At 45.6% G+C, this 17233-nt stretch overlaps 1 protein-coding gene across 1 annotated transcript in view; it reads right to left on the bottom strand.

Annotated features, from left to right (window-relative positions):
* The window catches only part of GFOD1 (Gfo/Idh/MocA-like oxidoreductase domain containing 1), a 71118-nt gene extending 54553 nt beyond the window's left edge, over positions 1-16565 (bottom strand). Inside the window, exon 1 of the mRNA XM_005481740.4 lies at positions 15937-16565. Within this exon, the coding sequence (XP_005481797.1) occupies positions 15937-16189 (253 nt within the window). The 5' untranslated portion in view covers positions 16190-16565. The remainder of the gene's footprint in view (positions 1-15936) is intronic.
* Positions 16566-17233: the final 668 nt, after the last annotated feature.

The raw sequence follows: 17233 nt of genomic DNA, 5'->3' as shown, positions 1-17233 counted from the left end.
TTTTTACAGACTTTTTAACCCATTTTCTACACAAAAGTTGAGTTCAGCTAGGTGACACTGGGCATCTCCCCACAGAACATGTCAGCAATCATCCTGGGAGGACAGCTCATATACCTGAAAGTGTGGGAGGCTGTGGCACACACAGATACATACCAGGTCACTTCAAACAGACCTTACCGTGTTTGGCAAAAACTTCTGGAGTTACTCAACAAGCTCTTATCAAATGTCTCATGGCTTATTGATGCTGAAATACCTATTCATCACCTCTGTTTAATAAACAAGAATTTCTAACTGTGCCTGACTTCTCTTTCCCTTCCTAATCTTCCTAAAGGAAGGCTAACTTTCCATTCTTCACTATCACAGTGATGTTATCAGTAACCTGCTGCACTTGGTGCCCTAAGAATTTTCTGCCAGACCAGAATAGTTCTTGGTACCTCAGAGGGGAGTTTTCAGTGCCACACAGGTTGCTTTATTCCTCCACTCAGCAGTCTTGATCTTTGAAGTTCATCTCCACAGGGAGAGAGCCTTTACAGAGTCTTTCCCTGGAAAGTTCAAGACAACTTGAAGAAAGGAACGTAAAGGTAACACACTTTGTTTAACCTTTTTCACCACCAAAGCCTATGGCTAGCATTTTCACTTCTAGGGAAGATTCATTAATTCACTGCACTTCGGTGTTGGAGATGTGTGACAGTTCTCATTGAAGTCAATGATGTCTTCCTTCCTCTCAGTTTACCCTTTCCCAGAGGAATGCAAACCTCACTCCAGGTCCTGCCCCAGCCCTCTCTTCCCAGCTGCATCTCACTGTCAGGGGACCACCACCTCCACCCGAGCCCCTGCAGCACATCCTAGGGGCAGCTGGTGCACAGCCCTTTGCAGGCAAGCAGCCCACAGCCTGTAGTGGGAGGGAGGGAGACAGGGAACAGCTCCCAGGCGAGAGGGAGGGCAGACGGCGAGAGGGAGGGCAGACAAGGGAATTTCAAAGTAACGAGAGCAACACCCTCTTTCCCCTTCCATTTTTTGCAAGCCTAGACCCAGAAGCACAGCCTGTTGCACTGACACTTGTTCCCTCCTGCTCCAACACTCTCCCATCCCCTCCCCTGCTGGCCTTTATTCAGCTGGCTTCCTCAGGCCAAATTAGTCAGCATGACGGGGTGCCTTTCCATTTTGTGTTTTCATCTATTTGTCCTGTTTCTAACAAGGGAGGTGTCTCACGCTCTGCCCTAAGAGCAGCCCCTCCCCTCTTATCATTTGACTGAAACACATCCTCCTCTTCCAGGCAAATGTTATCTGAAGTTTTCAAGCAGCACATTTTCAAAGACAAGAAATGCCAAAGAACACTGCTAAGCCTTTTCACCACTTCCCACAAGGCTGGGCATGGCTTGCCACGTGTCTGTGACATTCAGGGAACCTGCAGCAAGTGCCTGTCTCCTGCAAAGGGGGCAGAAGGAAGACTTAGGGGTTTCTACTCCTAATATAGGACTTTAACCTCAGCAGCCCATGCTACTTCCCACCCCTCAAGTTTCTTCTTTTTTTGGCACTGTTTCCAAACAAAGGTAACAAGCCAAACACAAGCCACCAAATGTAAGAAAGTCAGCCACGCAGAAAGAAATACAATATTCTCTGATCTGACTAAAATTTGCTTCTGTGCAGACAGCAGTGGCAGCATGGCCCAGTTATGGCCCACTGCACGTTTCCATCACAAATTCCATTCTCTTTATCCCACTCCCAGTATTCACAGCTTTTTACTCTCTGAGATAAAATCTGTCAAAAAAGCATCAGCCATAAAACAAGCTTTGCAGTAGATAAAAAAAAAAGTATTTGTTTGTAAAGAAAAACAACTTGGTCTGGCCACTTCTTTCAATCTCACGGAAATGCTAAAACAATGCAAGCAACTGGGTTTGGCTTTCCATCTCTTGTAATGCTGCTTTCAGGAGAAGACCAGTTTCTTTGGAATTTTGGACAAAACAACAACTGCTAAACAGAAAGTGACTTCAAACAGATGACTTTTTGCCAATAGCAGATCAGAAGGCTTTCAAGTCTTTGGGCTTCAGGCATGTGGAAGTTCCACTAGGGTCACGCCTCATGCACTCCTGATCAAGCTCTCAGGGGCCAAGTCTGGAAGATTTTGAATGGCCAAAGATTTCAGAGACAATGAGATCTTCAAGGCTATGCATCTTTTAGCATTTGACCTTGAATGCAGTCCTGTTTGAGTTTTCACAGTTAGCCTCCCACCAAGTGACAGACACCTCTGCACTAATGCCTAACAAACCCACTGCCTAGAGGACAACAGCATCTATACCACTGCTTTACAAAAATAGAGAGAGGGACAAGCTGCCCAGGGGTCCAACCCAGGTGAATAACCCCCTTGTCCCACTTTAACCCAAAACACCCACTGCTGTAGCGAGGCAGTCTGGAATAAGAGCCTTGCAAGCTTATTCTGCCTGTGATCACTCACTGCTGTTGGTATGCTTCAGACAAATGGGCTCCAACACCTCCAGCTACCAACAGAGGTGACAGTTTTCCCATCATTGTAAAATTTCTCATGGGAGATGTAACAAGAACAGGAAAAAAGGAATGCCACAGATGTGTTAAAGGCTATAGGATTTGCAAAACTGAGAACTAGAGACACACAGGAGTCCCATCCCCAGCTGCTCAGTGTTCTTCACCTGCTCCACCTCTAATCCCAAGGAGAAATAAAGAATGCATCCATATTTTTGTGGGAAAGAATCTGAGTTACATGAGCACAGGGGGATACTGACATGAAAAAAAGATGAAATTCCCCTAGGAAATGTAGGGATAAATCTCAGATTGCTCCATACAAGCTTTTTTTTCTGGTTACCATGTCTGAAAAGCAACAGGCCAGCTGAAATCACTTCAATACTACCAAAATGAACATTTGACCATAAATACCTGAATTTTCACTATCTTGTGCCCTGTGAAGCAATTCACAGCTACTTGAGCATCCAAAAGAAGAAGAAACAAGATCAAAGACTGAAAATTACAGGCATTTTGGATTATATATTTGCCAGTTTCTCTATTTAAAGCACATAAGGCTAGATGTTCCCCACATCTTCCACAGCATTTTAATTAATATCCTAACTATTGTCCACATCAATTAATCTCTCATAGTCTTGTAAATGACAGGTTTAGAGACTGGGACAGTACAGCTGCATTAAAACAGAACAGAGGTTCATGCTACACAATTCTCCTACCGGAGTTAGAGAGCTTGTCCCAGTCCAAGACTAATTTTCTGACTTCTTTTCCTCTCTGGCCAGATTTTAAATTTTTTTTCCTGATGAAGAAACTACCCCCACTGTTTGCTACCAGAAAATTGAAGCAAAATTACCCACACTAATTTCCCTAAAACTAGTTTTGGGCCCTGACAGGCTTTTTGGTGCCAGACCAGCCTAGGAATAAAAGAACAGATACTGAGAAAAAGACAGACCACCAAGGTGATCTTATTACTACAGATATGTATTCCATGAACAATACTAATGTACAAATTAATATATTTTATTTGCTGGCAGGACTGGAAGAATGTGACACTATCATTTTTTCCTGCAGCAACAGTTGCAGCAATTTCACGAGCCTATTGCTACAGCACAATCCCATCTGAGGTTTGTTCTAGAAGTTTTGCATACAGGGACAAAGAACATACCTCATTACAATCATGAGAGTATAGTCCATATGATCTGCTTGTTTCCTACAGACTTCCTAGCTGCAAGCACCACATAATGCACATGGGATGCAGGCTAACATACGGAGACCAGAAAGACAATTATAAAAACCCAGATGTGTCCATCATTCTGGTCCAGAGCTGCAGTGAGAGTAAAACTAATATTCTCTAGGGGTAAAAAAAAAACGTTTTCTGTACTTCTCTGCTGTTAATTCTTTGATGTATCCTTTTCAATAAAGAAATGTAAAAGTAATTCCTCCCCAAAGTAAGCAGAAACCTCAAAATCCAGTGCTTTGCCATTAACCCAAAGAGAACACAATGTCAATTAATAACTCACTTGTTGCATTACATTTAAGACTCTTCAAGAAAGCCTTAAATTATTTGCCAAAACCTGATTTAGCAGTTAGAGCATCATCCCACAGTTTTCTGTCAGGCACCAAGGAAAGGAAATGTTTTCTAATGCCTATTCATTTATTTATTTACCACCTTGTTGAAAAGCACTAACACTCATATGTACTAGAAAGACATCATGATTCAGTGCAATTCCATCTAGTGCAAATTCCCTGTAAGCACAGGGAATAGCACATGCAGCTCCAGTAACTACCAGCACCCTACTCACTTTCACCCAGCACTATCAAATTATTCTGCACAATGCAAAAGGCCATACACAAGCGCTCAACAGGCTGAAAAAATGCCCAGACATGAAATTACAGATATTTTTTTGATATTTCATTCAGGCACTTCTAACAGCAGCTGCAAATCTGAACTTGCTCATATCAGCTTGAGCTGATGCTTGAGGTTGCAACCAATTTGCAACCTACCTTACAGATGTGTATGTTTCTCTCTATCTTCCAAAACAGCAGCTGTTCCAGTCAGCTCAAAGAGGCCCTGCCCATTTGCTAAAGAAAGGGGTTTCCCAGTGTGCAGAGAGCCATAACAAATACTAAAGAGAAATTCCATATTTCATTAAAAATAAATACACAAGTCTCCCAGCTGCTGAGCCATCACTGCTCATAGTAAGCTGTCTTATTAAGATTTGGGCTTTTTTGTATCACATGTTAGATAAAGTTCCAACACTAGAAAGGTGATTGCTGACATTAATAACCCACAAAATAGTGCCTCAAACAGTTCTTGCAATTCCTTGACAAGCTGCCCTGCAAAAAGGGACACCAACAAGAATAGCAGTAGAGGTTAATCTGCACTGTGAACCAGGTTACTCTACACCCTCCCCAGTCCTCTCTTCCCACCCTGATTTTCAAGTCCCTGCAGAACTATGCAGGGAACAGCCCCACCCAGAGTGACAGGGACTGCTCCTCCTCCAGGAGCTCAGACGTGCTTCCTGCGAGGATCATCCTCCCAACAGCATTCAGCTGCAGCAGTCCCACAGGGAAAGAGGAGAGCAGACCTCAGAGGCCTCACCTTCCACCTGCTTCCACACAACCTTCAGCCAGTCTCTTCATTTCCCTGTGCCCCCTCATCCCTGGTCTGTAGTTTTGGGCATCCTGGAGGATGAAACCACCTTCAGGAAGGCAGGTAAGTGTGATCTAATTCAAACACAAAATCTGTGTTACAGAGAATGGAAGCTCAGGACAGCAACTCTGAGGCTTAATTCTCATCAGACCACTCCTGCTCAGAGCAAACAGGGGTCTCACCAAACACACAGCAAGGGTATAGTGGAACAATTTAATTCCCACCTGACATGTAAAGGGTCAGGTCCCTCTGCACACAGATGGAAGCAGGTGGTGTCCCAGCAGCTGCCACAACATCTGTGCACATCATCAGGCCTTGAGAAGGATCGCCTTTGCCTACGTGAACAAATCTGTAATTTCAAACAACGACAACCACAGTACCATCACAATTAAATTTGTATGACAAGCTGAGAGACAGCACTATAATCAAAGGCATAAATAAGCCTGCTAGACAGCATCAAATCTCACAAGCAAACAGAACAGCATTCATGAGACAGAAGCAAGATGGCTTGTGAACACAATTTCCTCATTTCAGGCATACAGTGCATCAAAGTATGTTTTCCTAATGCCTACGTGGCAGAGTAAAAATTATATTCAGAATTACATTTCATGTCCATGGTTCTCCCAAGCTACGCCAACAGTCACAGGCCATGTCCACACATACTTTGGCTAGTTTAGCAAAGATGTCACCCCTACAAAACAAGCATCTCATGACACAGATTTTTAAACAGAATTCTTCAGTAACATGAATTGGAAATTCAGGACACCGTCTCATGCATTCAGATAACACTGTATCCACAAACTAGTCTCAAGGAGTGTTGCTTAGCACTCTGCCTGAGAAGAAAGTCTTTATCAAAGCATCTCATACTGTTTAACCACAAAGCATCCTTCTCAGCACTAAACTGTCAAGTTCCTTCAAGGCAAGCAGCAAGTCACAAAAGAGTTCTGCAAGCTCTGTCACACTAATCTAGTGATAGATTTTTGTAGGCTATGGCTAAGGTATTTATGCACCTCTGCTCCAAATATTTTCCACCTTATTTTTCATTTCTGCAGACATGCTGCCATAATATGCTACAGAAACACAACTATATAGAGCTATAGAGCTGCAGAGATGTAGCTATATCTTGAGATTGTTTGATAAACTGGTACAAAAGCAGTTTGCAAGCAAATTCCTACCTACATAAATTACTGCGCCTGACAGATATTCTCTAGAAGGAATCTGTGATTTTTATCTTCAAGAAGACTACTTGTAATCAAAAGTTTGCATAACTGTGTCTCAAGACTCCCACCAATCATTTCCTAAATTGACGGAGACGTCTTTGCTGAGAGGACACAGATCTGCAAGGCCAGGTCCCTCTCCCTGAGGCACACTTGGTTTTTCTTTTGGGCCACAATGTGCTCTCAATAATGTCATCATAAATTTCAACTATTTCCTTTGATACAGTAGAGCTTTAATTACATTTACAGTGGAGCAAGCACGATCAGAATCAAAGCTTTTACATACAACTTTCAGGCACATTTCTGGAATTTATTTTGCTTATTAAGCACACAAGCTTAGCTGCAATTGTTTCAGATGTTCTCCCAGCTATTTTCTTTCCCCTTTCCTATCCCCACATGAAATACTAACAGTTGCATTGTCTTTTATGGGCTGAGGAAGTGAAGGAAGGGGAGGGACTTCCAGGAATTTTTAATTTATACATTTTTCACTTTAACAGATTTTTTGGATTTTTATACATATGTGAAACTATATGTACAAACACCAAGAGAAAGAATTTGGAGTACTGAGCCCAGCCTTGGTTTCACATTTTTAAGCAACATCACTCCAGCACAGCAAGGGTAATTACTATTTTATAGTTCTCTCTCCTTGCTTGACTCCATTTGGATTTTGAAAAGCTCTCTATGTTAAAGCTTCTCATTAGCCATGTGAAGCCCAGTACCCTAGAAACAGTATTTAATTCAACCATGCCCTCCCTTCTGGGCATTTCCTGGCAAAAAATTGCCAGTTGGAATAGCTGAAGACAGCCAAACATTCACTGCAAGGAAGTGCCAAAACAAGGGTCTTTATTGCTGATAAAAGCCATGGAAACATCAGAATGCCAAACAAAGGTGCTGCCTTTTTTTCACTTCCATCTGCTTCACTAAAGCTGTGACTGCTGCTGTGATGGAATTGAAGGCACCAGTTTTCACCCTGAGATAAACTCTAGCACAGTAGCAAATGACAGAAGCAATTTTACTCCCAATGTTAAATCACTATGTTTACTCTTACATTACTACCAAGCAAGTTGCTCACACCATGTTCTCATTTTCTGTGCTCTTCACCATGCTCATATCCAGGAGTTAGGCCTGATAAAACTCAAACTTTTATCATTAGCCCTGGCTACGCTAAAACAAAGCATACTATGGTCTATTTCCAAAGGAGAAAGGGGATGAACTCTCGGCCTCCACAATTCCTTATAGCTCCTGCTACTCTGTGAGTCAAACCTGTGTGTTCTGGTGTTTAGATCTGGTGTTTATGATATCTTGGATGCCAGTTCCACGTCTGGAAGTGCAGCTATCCCAGGCACCCACAGCACCCAAGGACAATTACACTTGCCAGGTGGATGAGCCTTGTCTGACACAGGGTCATGGCCAGCTGTGCAGGGCAGCAAGGTTCATCCTCCTCTGCTCTTCACCACATTTTCAGTGTAGCCAGCTCCTGAACAAGCACAGAAGTTTGGAGACCTTTTGGAGACTTTAGTTCAAAGGTCTCTGAACTCACAGTGACCCAAAAGCTGAACTGAATTCCTCACTGTGTCCATGACCCATCTCTGTAAAGAGCACAGCCATACCCACACACCTAGAGCTGGACCATACCTGTAACACAGATACCTGAACACTCAAAAGATGTGTGCAGCTGACCACTGCACAGGAGCAGGAATAACCTGTACCACAGACAGGTGCCACTGTGCTGGCAGAACAGTGCTCATGCCAAGTCACACCAGCTGGACTTCTAATGACCACCCAGAAATTACTGCATTAAAGAAATCATAGCCCTTGCAGTCAAAATTACACTGGTACAAAAATCCAGGTGCAGACCAGGCCTTAAATCAGTTTAGGAAACCTACACAAGGGATTGTCCCTCTTTAATTATACAGCCATTTAAATAAATTTGTTTAAATCAAGACTTAAGACCCGGAATTATTTTTTTAAGGAGTGTGGTTTTGTTACCTGCATGCATGCTGACCTTGCAAATGAAGTCACTGAGCTCACTCTTAAGAGCTCAGAGTTTGTTACATGGAAAATAAACAAAAAGCAGTAGGGTAAGCACTTCTGCTTCAGCGGTTTGAAGCAACAAGAACAATTCATAGCCACTAGAAATAGTGCCGTGGCAAATAGATATTAACAGTGGAGGGGGTTGTAGCACTGCAGTGACCTGTGAAAAACATCCATCTTGGACATCCTGGAAATTTTATTTCATTTTCACTCTTGGGGCTCTGCCACCACTACAGCACAATGGGCAAAATCTACTGCACATATGAAGAAAAGGATAGTAAGCTGCGATATGCTCTAACACAATTTACCTAGTATTCAAACAAAAGCAGATAGAACAACATGTTTAGTATCTTGCAGAGCTTTTACTCTGCCTCCATCAGGGTTTGTGCTAAACTATCCATGTCCGGAGTACACAGCAAACCTTGGTTCACCTCAGGCATTAGAGGGCTTTAAGAAAAGAAAAACAAAACAAACAAATGAAAGAGAGAAAAGAGGCAACTATGGGAAGCTTGAAAATCCAGTAATTTTATTTGTACAACATATTTTCCCTGTTCTGCATTTACCTACATATTCTTCCTTTATTTATTATTTAATATTCTTTCAAAATCTGGAACAACAGAACCAGCTTGCATATCCTTCCTTTTATCTACCTGCACCACTGAACACCCAGCAACTCAAGTCCCTAAAACCAAGCAAGACAAAGTGACAGAGGGATGAGACAGCTCAGTGCCACAGCAGGCCATCACAGTGGCCACTGTCTGTCAAGAATGAAGGCACAAAGCAATGCAAGAAAGAATAACAACAACAAAAATAAAATCTGTCTTCTGATATTTCCCATGTGAGCTGAGTGCAATAATTTACTCTATACTTTAAATAATTACAATACTTAGCCTGGGCAGCTCTAGCAGTATAAATACACTTTTTATCAATACCTTCTCACATCTTCTCACAGAATCAAGCTATGTGGCACATTTTCTGTTTGTGCAACAGCACAGATGTGCCGCTTAACAAAAATTTAAAAAACAGCTGCACAAGATACTGTCTATGTGATATTCACTGTACAAACTATGCCATCAAGTGAAAAACAGAAAGAGATCCTCACTAGCACAGCCACAAGGCCAGACGTGCACTCTACACCTTCAGCACCAACACCTGCTTCATTCATGGGAGATATTTTACTACTTCCAGCCCTTTTTTACTTAACTCACACTAGTCAGGTCTTCCTCAGCCATGCTAGAAGCCACACCCCAGAGAGATACTTACCTCTTCCCTTCTGTAACACCAAATCAAGATATTATTGTGCTGCTAATGCTGGTTTGTCACTGTTAGCGCTGCCAAGGGTGCCCTGGGAGGACCTGTGCTGGACACAGCCCTGATGTGTACCAGTCTTTGAACAGATGAGTTTTTCCAGCACCAGTGACAGCAAAGAAGGAAAAAAAAAGCTGCATTTACCACCACTGCTAACACAACGTAAGAGCAGAATAGCACAACAATAGCGTTCGAAGCACACTGAAATGATAAAGGTCATAAGGACTTGCCTACATAAAGATTTACCAAAAAAAGAAAAACAGACAGCAACAGCCCTGACACATGCATTAAAAGGAAGATTTTTCTTCCAAGTATCACCCCTGACTATGGGCTCTGCCGAACAAAGCGTGACAGATCAAATCAAACACTGGCAGAGGTCAGCATTGCTCTCATTTTCTTCACTTCACCATGCCAAAGGTCCAAGCCCCCAGCAGTCAAGCAGATGAAGAAGAGTGTCTGTGCTCTGGCACATTTTGCTATTTAAATCACAGGGAGAAGTGGGGCTGCTGAGGGCTTGGCTGCCATTTGTTTCAACCAAGTCACCTACGGTGCACAGTGAAATCTGACAGCAGACAGTAACCCACCAAACTCAAGAGATGCTGCTTTCCACATCTGCCCTCCTCCAGCTGAATGGGCCAAGGCTACACCTGCAGGCATCCTGAGGAGATTCACCCCAACCCACCTCAGCTGCCCACACTGGTCTGGAGACACCATCCTGGGATTCCCAAGGCCAAGCACTCTGTTTAAACAGGGAAAAAATGCAGCAACACACACTGGCCTGACTGGACACAGGATCACAGTAAGATCTTCACATCTAGCACTGTTTTAAACAACCTCTTGCACCTCAACTGGCTGGTTTTCAGGCTAGGCAGATTTGAATGTGTCATCACAGCAGGAGCTCAGTGCCCCAGTATTCCAAGTCTGGTCCATTCTGGGCTCCCAACCCACCTACCAGGGTAATAATAGAACCGGTGGCTACTTTCACACAGAAGAGAGCAACTGGGAAAAAAATGAAAACACACCTTTGATTTTAAGGTCATGAAGGAAACAAGAGGTGGGGGGTTTTCTGGTTTTGTATTATTATTTTTATTAGTTTTGTTTTAAAACCTGAACACTGGTCTTTTTACCTCAGCTGTCTCAGAGGCCAAATATCACTGACGGAATTTTACAGGAATAACCCTGGCATTAAAGGTCGGCTGTACTGAGAGGAAAAGGTCAATGGAAGAGTTAGATGCCATTTTCTGTGGGATACCTTCCTCACTTGAGTAGAAAGATGACATCCAGCCGGCTGCCAGCAGGCTCTTTGGACTGCCTTTACAATAAATGTAAGAAAAAGGCATCACAGACTTTGCTAGCTCTGCTGATTAAAGATAGACAGCACTTCATCTGACTTCTTTTGCACTAAAATGACCATAATTCACATTTAATATGCCGCAAAGTCATCTGCCTTCCAAGCACAGGAGCTGAAAGGAGCTGTTCTGCTGAAAGTCACTGCTGTTAGGTCAAATTTAAACTCAATATTACAGGACAGAAATTACATTGCTATTAATAATAAATAGTCATGATAATGTTTTCCCTTAATAGGGCATCTCTTCCCCAGGAATCCTAATGCTTTATAAACTCTGGACTTAGTTTATCCACTACTACAACACTAACTTCTGCCTGATTTGCATGGGTGCAGAGGAGTGTAGAAATTCATTGAAGATTGCATCAGATCTGTAAATTACTCCATTGCAGCTTGATACCTCAGAGACAGATGCAGCAATAATACTGTCAGTGCTTTAACAAGGAGTTCTCACACACACATTTTGGACAGCAGGCCTATACTGCACGCCTGTGTGGTGCCAGTGCTTCCTGTGAAGGGGTGGGAAGGTAAGGATCTGAGCAGTACTATTTATGTTCCTCTCTAAATAAAGATGCTCCCTCATGACCACGATCAAGTATAGAAGAACTACCAATCAGCAAAAAACTTTAAGTGCTCCTTAAGAGAAGCAGCTTCTGGAGTGCTGGGAAAATCATACTCTGTGTAGTCCCCAGGCAGAATGGACTCCTACCATGAACTACTACAACATAAACATTTCAAAAACTAATACTACATAGACATGGCTGCAAACACATGCAGTAAATACTCAACACACGGCTCAGTGTTCCTGTCCTTAACTTGGGATGAAAGAGTAAGCAAAACAACTGTAAATAGAATCAAGGATAACATCTCCAGAGATATCCTAAACATCTGGTACTCGAGTCTTCTCAAAAGCAAAACATTTGCTCCCCAGAAACACTGCATGCAGAGCTCAGGAATCAGTTCTCTTTATCCAAGCTGACTTGAGGGAAACACCAAGAGGACCAGGCACATGGAAACATCTGTGCCTTCAAGATGAAATGCCACCAAGGTCTTCTCAGAACCACACACAGTAAATGTGTACCTGATGTGGCAGCTACTCAGTCTCACAAAGCAAGCATTTCAGTCAGGATCTGAAGAATGTCATATCTAATTGACTGAGGAGGAATTACACTGGGAAAAGTCATGTGCTGACAGTTTTGAACTAGGTGGAGGCTCATATCATACTGTCTGTACTAGCAGCTCTTCTGATGCTGGGCACAAATAGGCATTCAATAGGTGACACATTTCATTCCTCTATGCAAACACAGCTCCCCTGCCTGATCAGGCTTGGGATATGACTGTACTACTGAAGGGAGGGGAAGAGAGGACAACTTCTAGCAAACACACTGAATGTTCCAGCTCAGTGAGAAGAGAAACCACCCCTATTCAACAGCAGCATTATTCTCAATGCTTACCTTGATATTCACCCACTGATCTTTCTTCACCACCAAGCAGCAAGTCAGTAAGGACATCAGTTTTGTATTATGCTCCAGGGAGCAAATATAAGACAATAATAAAAAGAGCTCCTAAGCGAACAGGACAGACCAGGGGCAAGAAAGGGAAAAGGTCAATCAGGCCCATTTTGTAAAAGCAAACAAGGAATTTGATTCCTTTTATCCAGAAGTGACAGAGGTCATCAGCGTATTTCACATAAAACACCACAGCTTTTGGTCACTGTTCAAACCAGCCTGGTTTCCAATTCTCTCTTGATTTCTCAGCTGGTTCCAAAGACTTGCCCAACATTGATCCTACTCCTAAAAAAACTACCATAGAGTCAGATGCAGCTCAGGAGCCTGTTTCTAATAGAGATGGGCAGCAGAGGTTTAAAGGAAAAGCTAACAGGGCAAGTTTGAAGCTTTATTTCTCCCATTTTCTCCCCTCAACAGCTGCCAGGAAGCCACCTTTTGGGGACTTCCTCAGGTGGGGCATGTATTCATACATTTCTGTTTGAACAGAAGTTGATGGGCCACTGTGCCAAAAACACATTTCAAGCAGCACCACATCTCCATGTCAGGTGCATCAGTGAAAACAAAACTACTGAGTCCTTCCTGACGAGTGGCCAGAGTTAAACATAGCTGTGGGGACACCTGTTTCACCCCACCTTCACCTCTGGAGTCTGCATCAGGAATAGGCCAGACAGGACTTAACGTGCTGCAAATTCACAAGGTAAACTCAGCTCTAGGTGGGTGATGGAAACACCACCAACTGCTTCCTTGGGCTTTCACTTTTCAATAATGAAACTTCACCAAATGAGAACACAGCTTTGGGAAATAAGACCTTTTAAAATAAAACACGGGTAGCAAAGAAAAGTCGGTCCCTGTCTCTTCCCAGGCCAGACATTCATTCTGTAATAGAGAAGCCAGATACACATGTTATTAAAAAGCAACTCATGACTTCTCAACCTCTTCTACTGCAATGCAGGACATCATGTTCAGACCTCCTGAAATCTCCATCTGCAAAGCTCTGGTATCCCCATCTATGTCCTATCGCTAGCTGCCACATAATATTTTTTGTTTGTAATTTCAAGAGTAAGGAATGTTTTTCTATTGTTTACTTTCCTCAACCTATACAACATTACCCCTGTTTACCAGAGACTTCTGAACCTCCCACTTAATTGCACTCTCTCCCACAAACCAGAAAATCCATTGATTAAAGCAAAATAATCGCTCCAGGGCACAGCAGCTCCCAAGCCATGAAGAGCAAGTAGGACCGGGAGACAGAGCTGCCAGCAGAGAGATATTCCTCTCAGCAGTTTGGGAAATGCTGCTCTGGCTCCCTGTTTGCACCTACAAGACCATGCAAGAACTTTCATTGTTATAGACCCAATGTCTGTTTAAAAAAAAAAAATAAAAAAAAAAGAAGAAAATTTACCTCTGAGATAACTGTGAGAGGAGTTACTTGTAGTCCAAGACACATTTCTGTAACAATCTTTTAAGTAAAACGCATTTAAAAAATTATCAGATGTTGCACATTATCGTCTTGTAACATGTTTAGTTCCTGTTTAATGATCATTTTTACACAAACTTTGTTATCTCTACAATATACAAATAACATCTGCTGGAGAAAGGGAGGAAGAATGGCCTCTAGAGGTGAAAGGGAACCAAGAATGGCGATGTTCTAATAAAAAGAGGGAAAACACCTTTTTTTTCCTGCTCTAGTCTGTTGCTAGCAGATTGCATCAGCAAGGTACCATTAACATCTCAGCTACATCAACTCATAGAATCATTCATAAATTCAACTCATGCTTGAGAACAGACTTTTTTTTCTTCCTTAATCTGGAAATATTCAGAGAAGGACAAAACATTATTCCTTTATTATGCTAGGTAAGTGTCTGGCCCTCTGAGAGAAAGCACACCAATTGTGTTTCTTGATTATTTCAGAAATGTTGTTCTTCTAACAGATGCCTTGTGTCTGCCTAAAACCTCATGGGACTCTACCTCTAAGAGCACAAGGCAAGCCTGGACACTTCCATGAGCAACACCTGCAGGAAGAGTGTGTCACAGGAAAACTGACACAATTGTCTCCAAATTATTGTGTGTCAAACGTGGAACTTTGTTACCTTATACTGTCCTTTATATGTGTTTTGTAGGATATGTACTTCTACACTGCAAATTCATTCACATATCACTCTGGCAAGCAAGTCAGGCTTCTGGTGCAAGTGCAGCATCTTCAGGAAAAAGTCAAGAATATTATAAAAGACAAGTAAATGTTCTGACTCAAAGAACAAGCATTTCCAAGTACAGAAAGTAACACTGAGCAAAGATTCCAGACAAATGCCTACGCTGTACTTGAGGCAGGATTTTTTCTTTAGGTACTGACTTAATTTCCTTAATTGCATAATTTCAAACGTTGAAAACACTAGCTGGCTGCAATATTAGCAGCATTTGAATGGTGACTAATTCTAATGAGTATGCTAGTAGCAATTTAACACTACGACACACCACACACATTTATGTGGCTGAGAGCAATAGCAATCACCCTGGCTCATAAACCTCCATGCTCTCTGCGATGATACCTCACAGCTTTTTCCTCTCATTTTCACCTTTTGTCACCTATATTTGAGGGGACAAATTAAAATTCCTTTACTGCAGAGGGTGCTTCCACTTAAATCCCTGGGACAGCCAGTGTCCGAGGACCAGGGATGCCGAAGCTGGCAGAGTAAAGCCCAGACTTGCGCTCACACAGGAGAAAGCGAGATGCGGCCCGCTTTCGCACGCCTGAAACCAGAGCAGCTCACCACAGTGCATGCCTACTTTTTCAGTCCCTCCTTCCCTTTGTACGTGAGCTTCGCTAAGCGTTTCCTCTGCTGTCACCGCTTCCTGCCTCCCTCTCTGGCTCGCAGCTGGGTCCGGGGGCAGCGCGGACACCCGCGCCCCCCGAGCAGCGCGGGCAGGATGCTCGGATCCCGGATCCCCGCTCCCGGGCCAGGCGCGGATGGGAACCGGCGGGCGGGATGGTCATTTCTCCCTTTTACCGCGACTTTCTCCATTTTACCACGACACGGGTGACACCTGCTCCCTCCTCCCGCACCCTCGGGTGTCAGGCCCAGCCCTGCATAGGCTTGCCCGAGCATCGCGGAGGGGCGGGTCCCCGGCGCCGAGGGACCTCGCCGGCGAGGAGAGGGATACGGGATGTCACACCGGGCTGCCGCAGCGCCATCCCCCGCGCCCCGGCGGTCCCCGGCCTGCACCCGCGGCTCGGCCAGCCCCTCTCCGGAGACACAGGGCATGAAGAGTGAAGCGAAGGAAAAACTCCGCGCTGAGGGGGAAGGTTCAATTCCATTCAGCCCGAGGCGAGCGCGAATCCCGAGCCCGAGGCGGGGTCGCCCCCCGGCCGCCCGCACTCACCCAGAGTCTTGACGGCGACCTGCCGGGTGAGCGGCGGCGGCAGGTTGACGCAGACCAGGTCGACGTCCTGGTGCAGCAGCACCTCGTCGATGCGGCTGGTGTAGAAGGGGACGCTCATCTCCTTGGCCAGCTCCTCCGCCTCCTCGGGCGTGCGGCCCCACAGCGCCTTCACGGCAAAGCCCTCCGCCTTCAGCAGCGGCACGATCACCCGCGCCGTGAGCCCGGTGCCGAACACCCCCACCCCGGGCAGCATGGCGGCGGCGAGGCGGCTGGCACGGCGAGGCGAGGCGCTCCCTCCTTGTCTCAGCGGGGAGAGGGAGGCAGCCCCCGCTCGGTACCGCTGCGGCTGCTGCTGCCGCCGCCGCCGGGGCCGGGACCAGCCGCCCCCCGCCTCAGCAGCGCCGCGGCCGCCGGCTGCCCCGCCATGCCCCCACCATCACACAGAGCCCCGCGGCGGCGCCGGCGCTGCGCTCCCTTCGGCGGACGCGGGGCGCGCTGGGGCGACCGCCCTTCTCCGGGCGGCGGCGCGGGCTCAGCGCCGCTCCTCTGCCATGTTCGCCGGCGCCCGCTCGCCGCCGGGAGGGCGGTGCGTCGCTGTCACCTCCCGGGTGTTCCTGCACCGCCCGCACCGCCCCCGCCGCACCATTGGCGGCCGCCCGCCCCGGCACCGCCCCGCTGCCGGCACCGGCGCCGCGGGCGCGCCCCGGCAGCGGCGGGAGCGGAGCGGCCCGGGATGCGGAGATGAGGGGATGCGGAGATGAGAGGATGCGGTGCAGACATCGCCTACAGGTGCGCTCCGCCGCACCACCGGGGCTTGCCGTCTTCCTGGCAGGTCGATATCGGGGCATCTCCGGAGACTTCCCTCCTTCCCCCATCTCTTCCCCCACGGGAGAGCCTCTGAGGGGTCGTGGCGATGGGGAGTCGTCGGAGTCACGCCGCAGTGAAGGTACAGGAGAGCTGGGAGAGCAACAGCGGCAGACTGGCGTGAGCTGGTCGTGCCCATGCCCTGCGGTCCGTCTCCTCCTGGGACGGTCCTCCAGAACGGAGATGTCCCAGAGCACGAGGAGAGCTGCCCTGAACCCCTAAAAGTGCCGTGCATGGGGTCGGATTCCAGCTCCACCACCTGTGCTTCCCACCACATCCACTCACCCGGGATGCCCAGCCAATATCTTCACAATCCATCCCACGCTGGACTGTTGTTCATTCATTTCCCTTAGAAATACCAAGGCTTTTCAGCTTTACTGCGACAGGGGTTCTCCTGGTTTTTTCCTAGCAAAGCGTCAATAGGACAATCCCC

The sequence above is a fragment of the Zonotrichia albicollis genome, chromosome 1 (genome assembly GCF_047830755.1).
Source record: "Zonotrichia albicollis isolate bZonAlb1 chromosome 1, bZonAlb1.hap1, whole genome shotgun sequence".
NCBI classification, from domain to species: Eukaryota; Metazoa; Chordata; class Aves; order Passeriformes; family Passerellidae; genus Zonotrichia; species Zonotrichia albicollis.
This window is presented reverse-complemented; position numbering and strand designations above follow the sequence as displayed.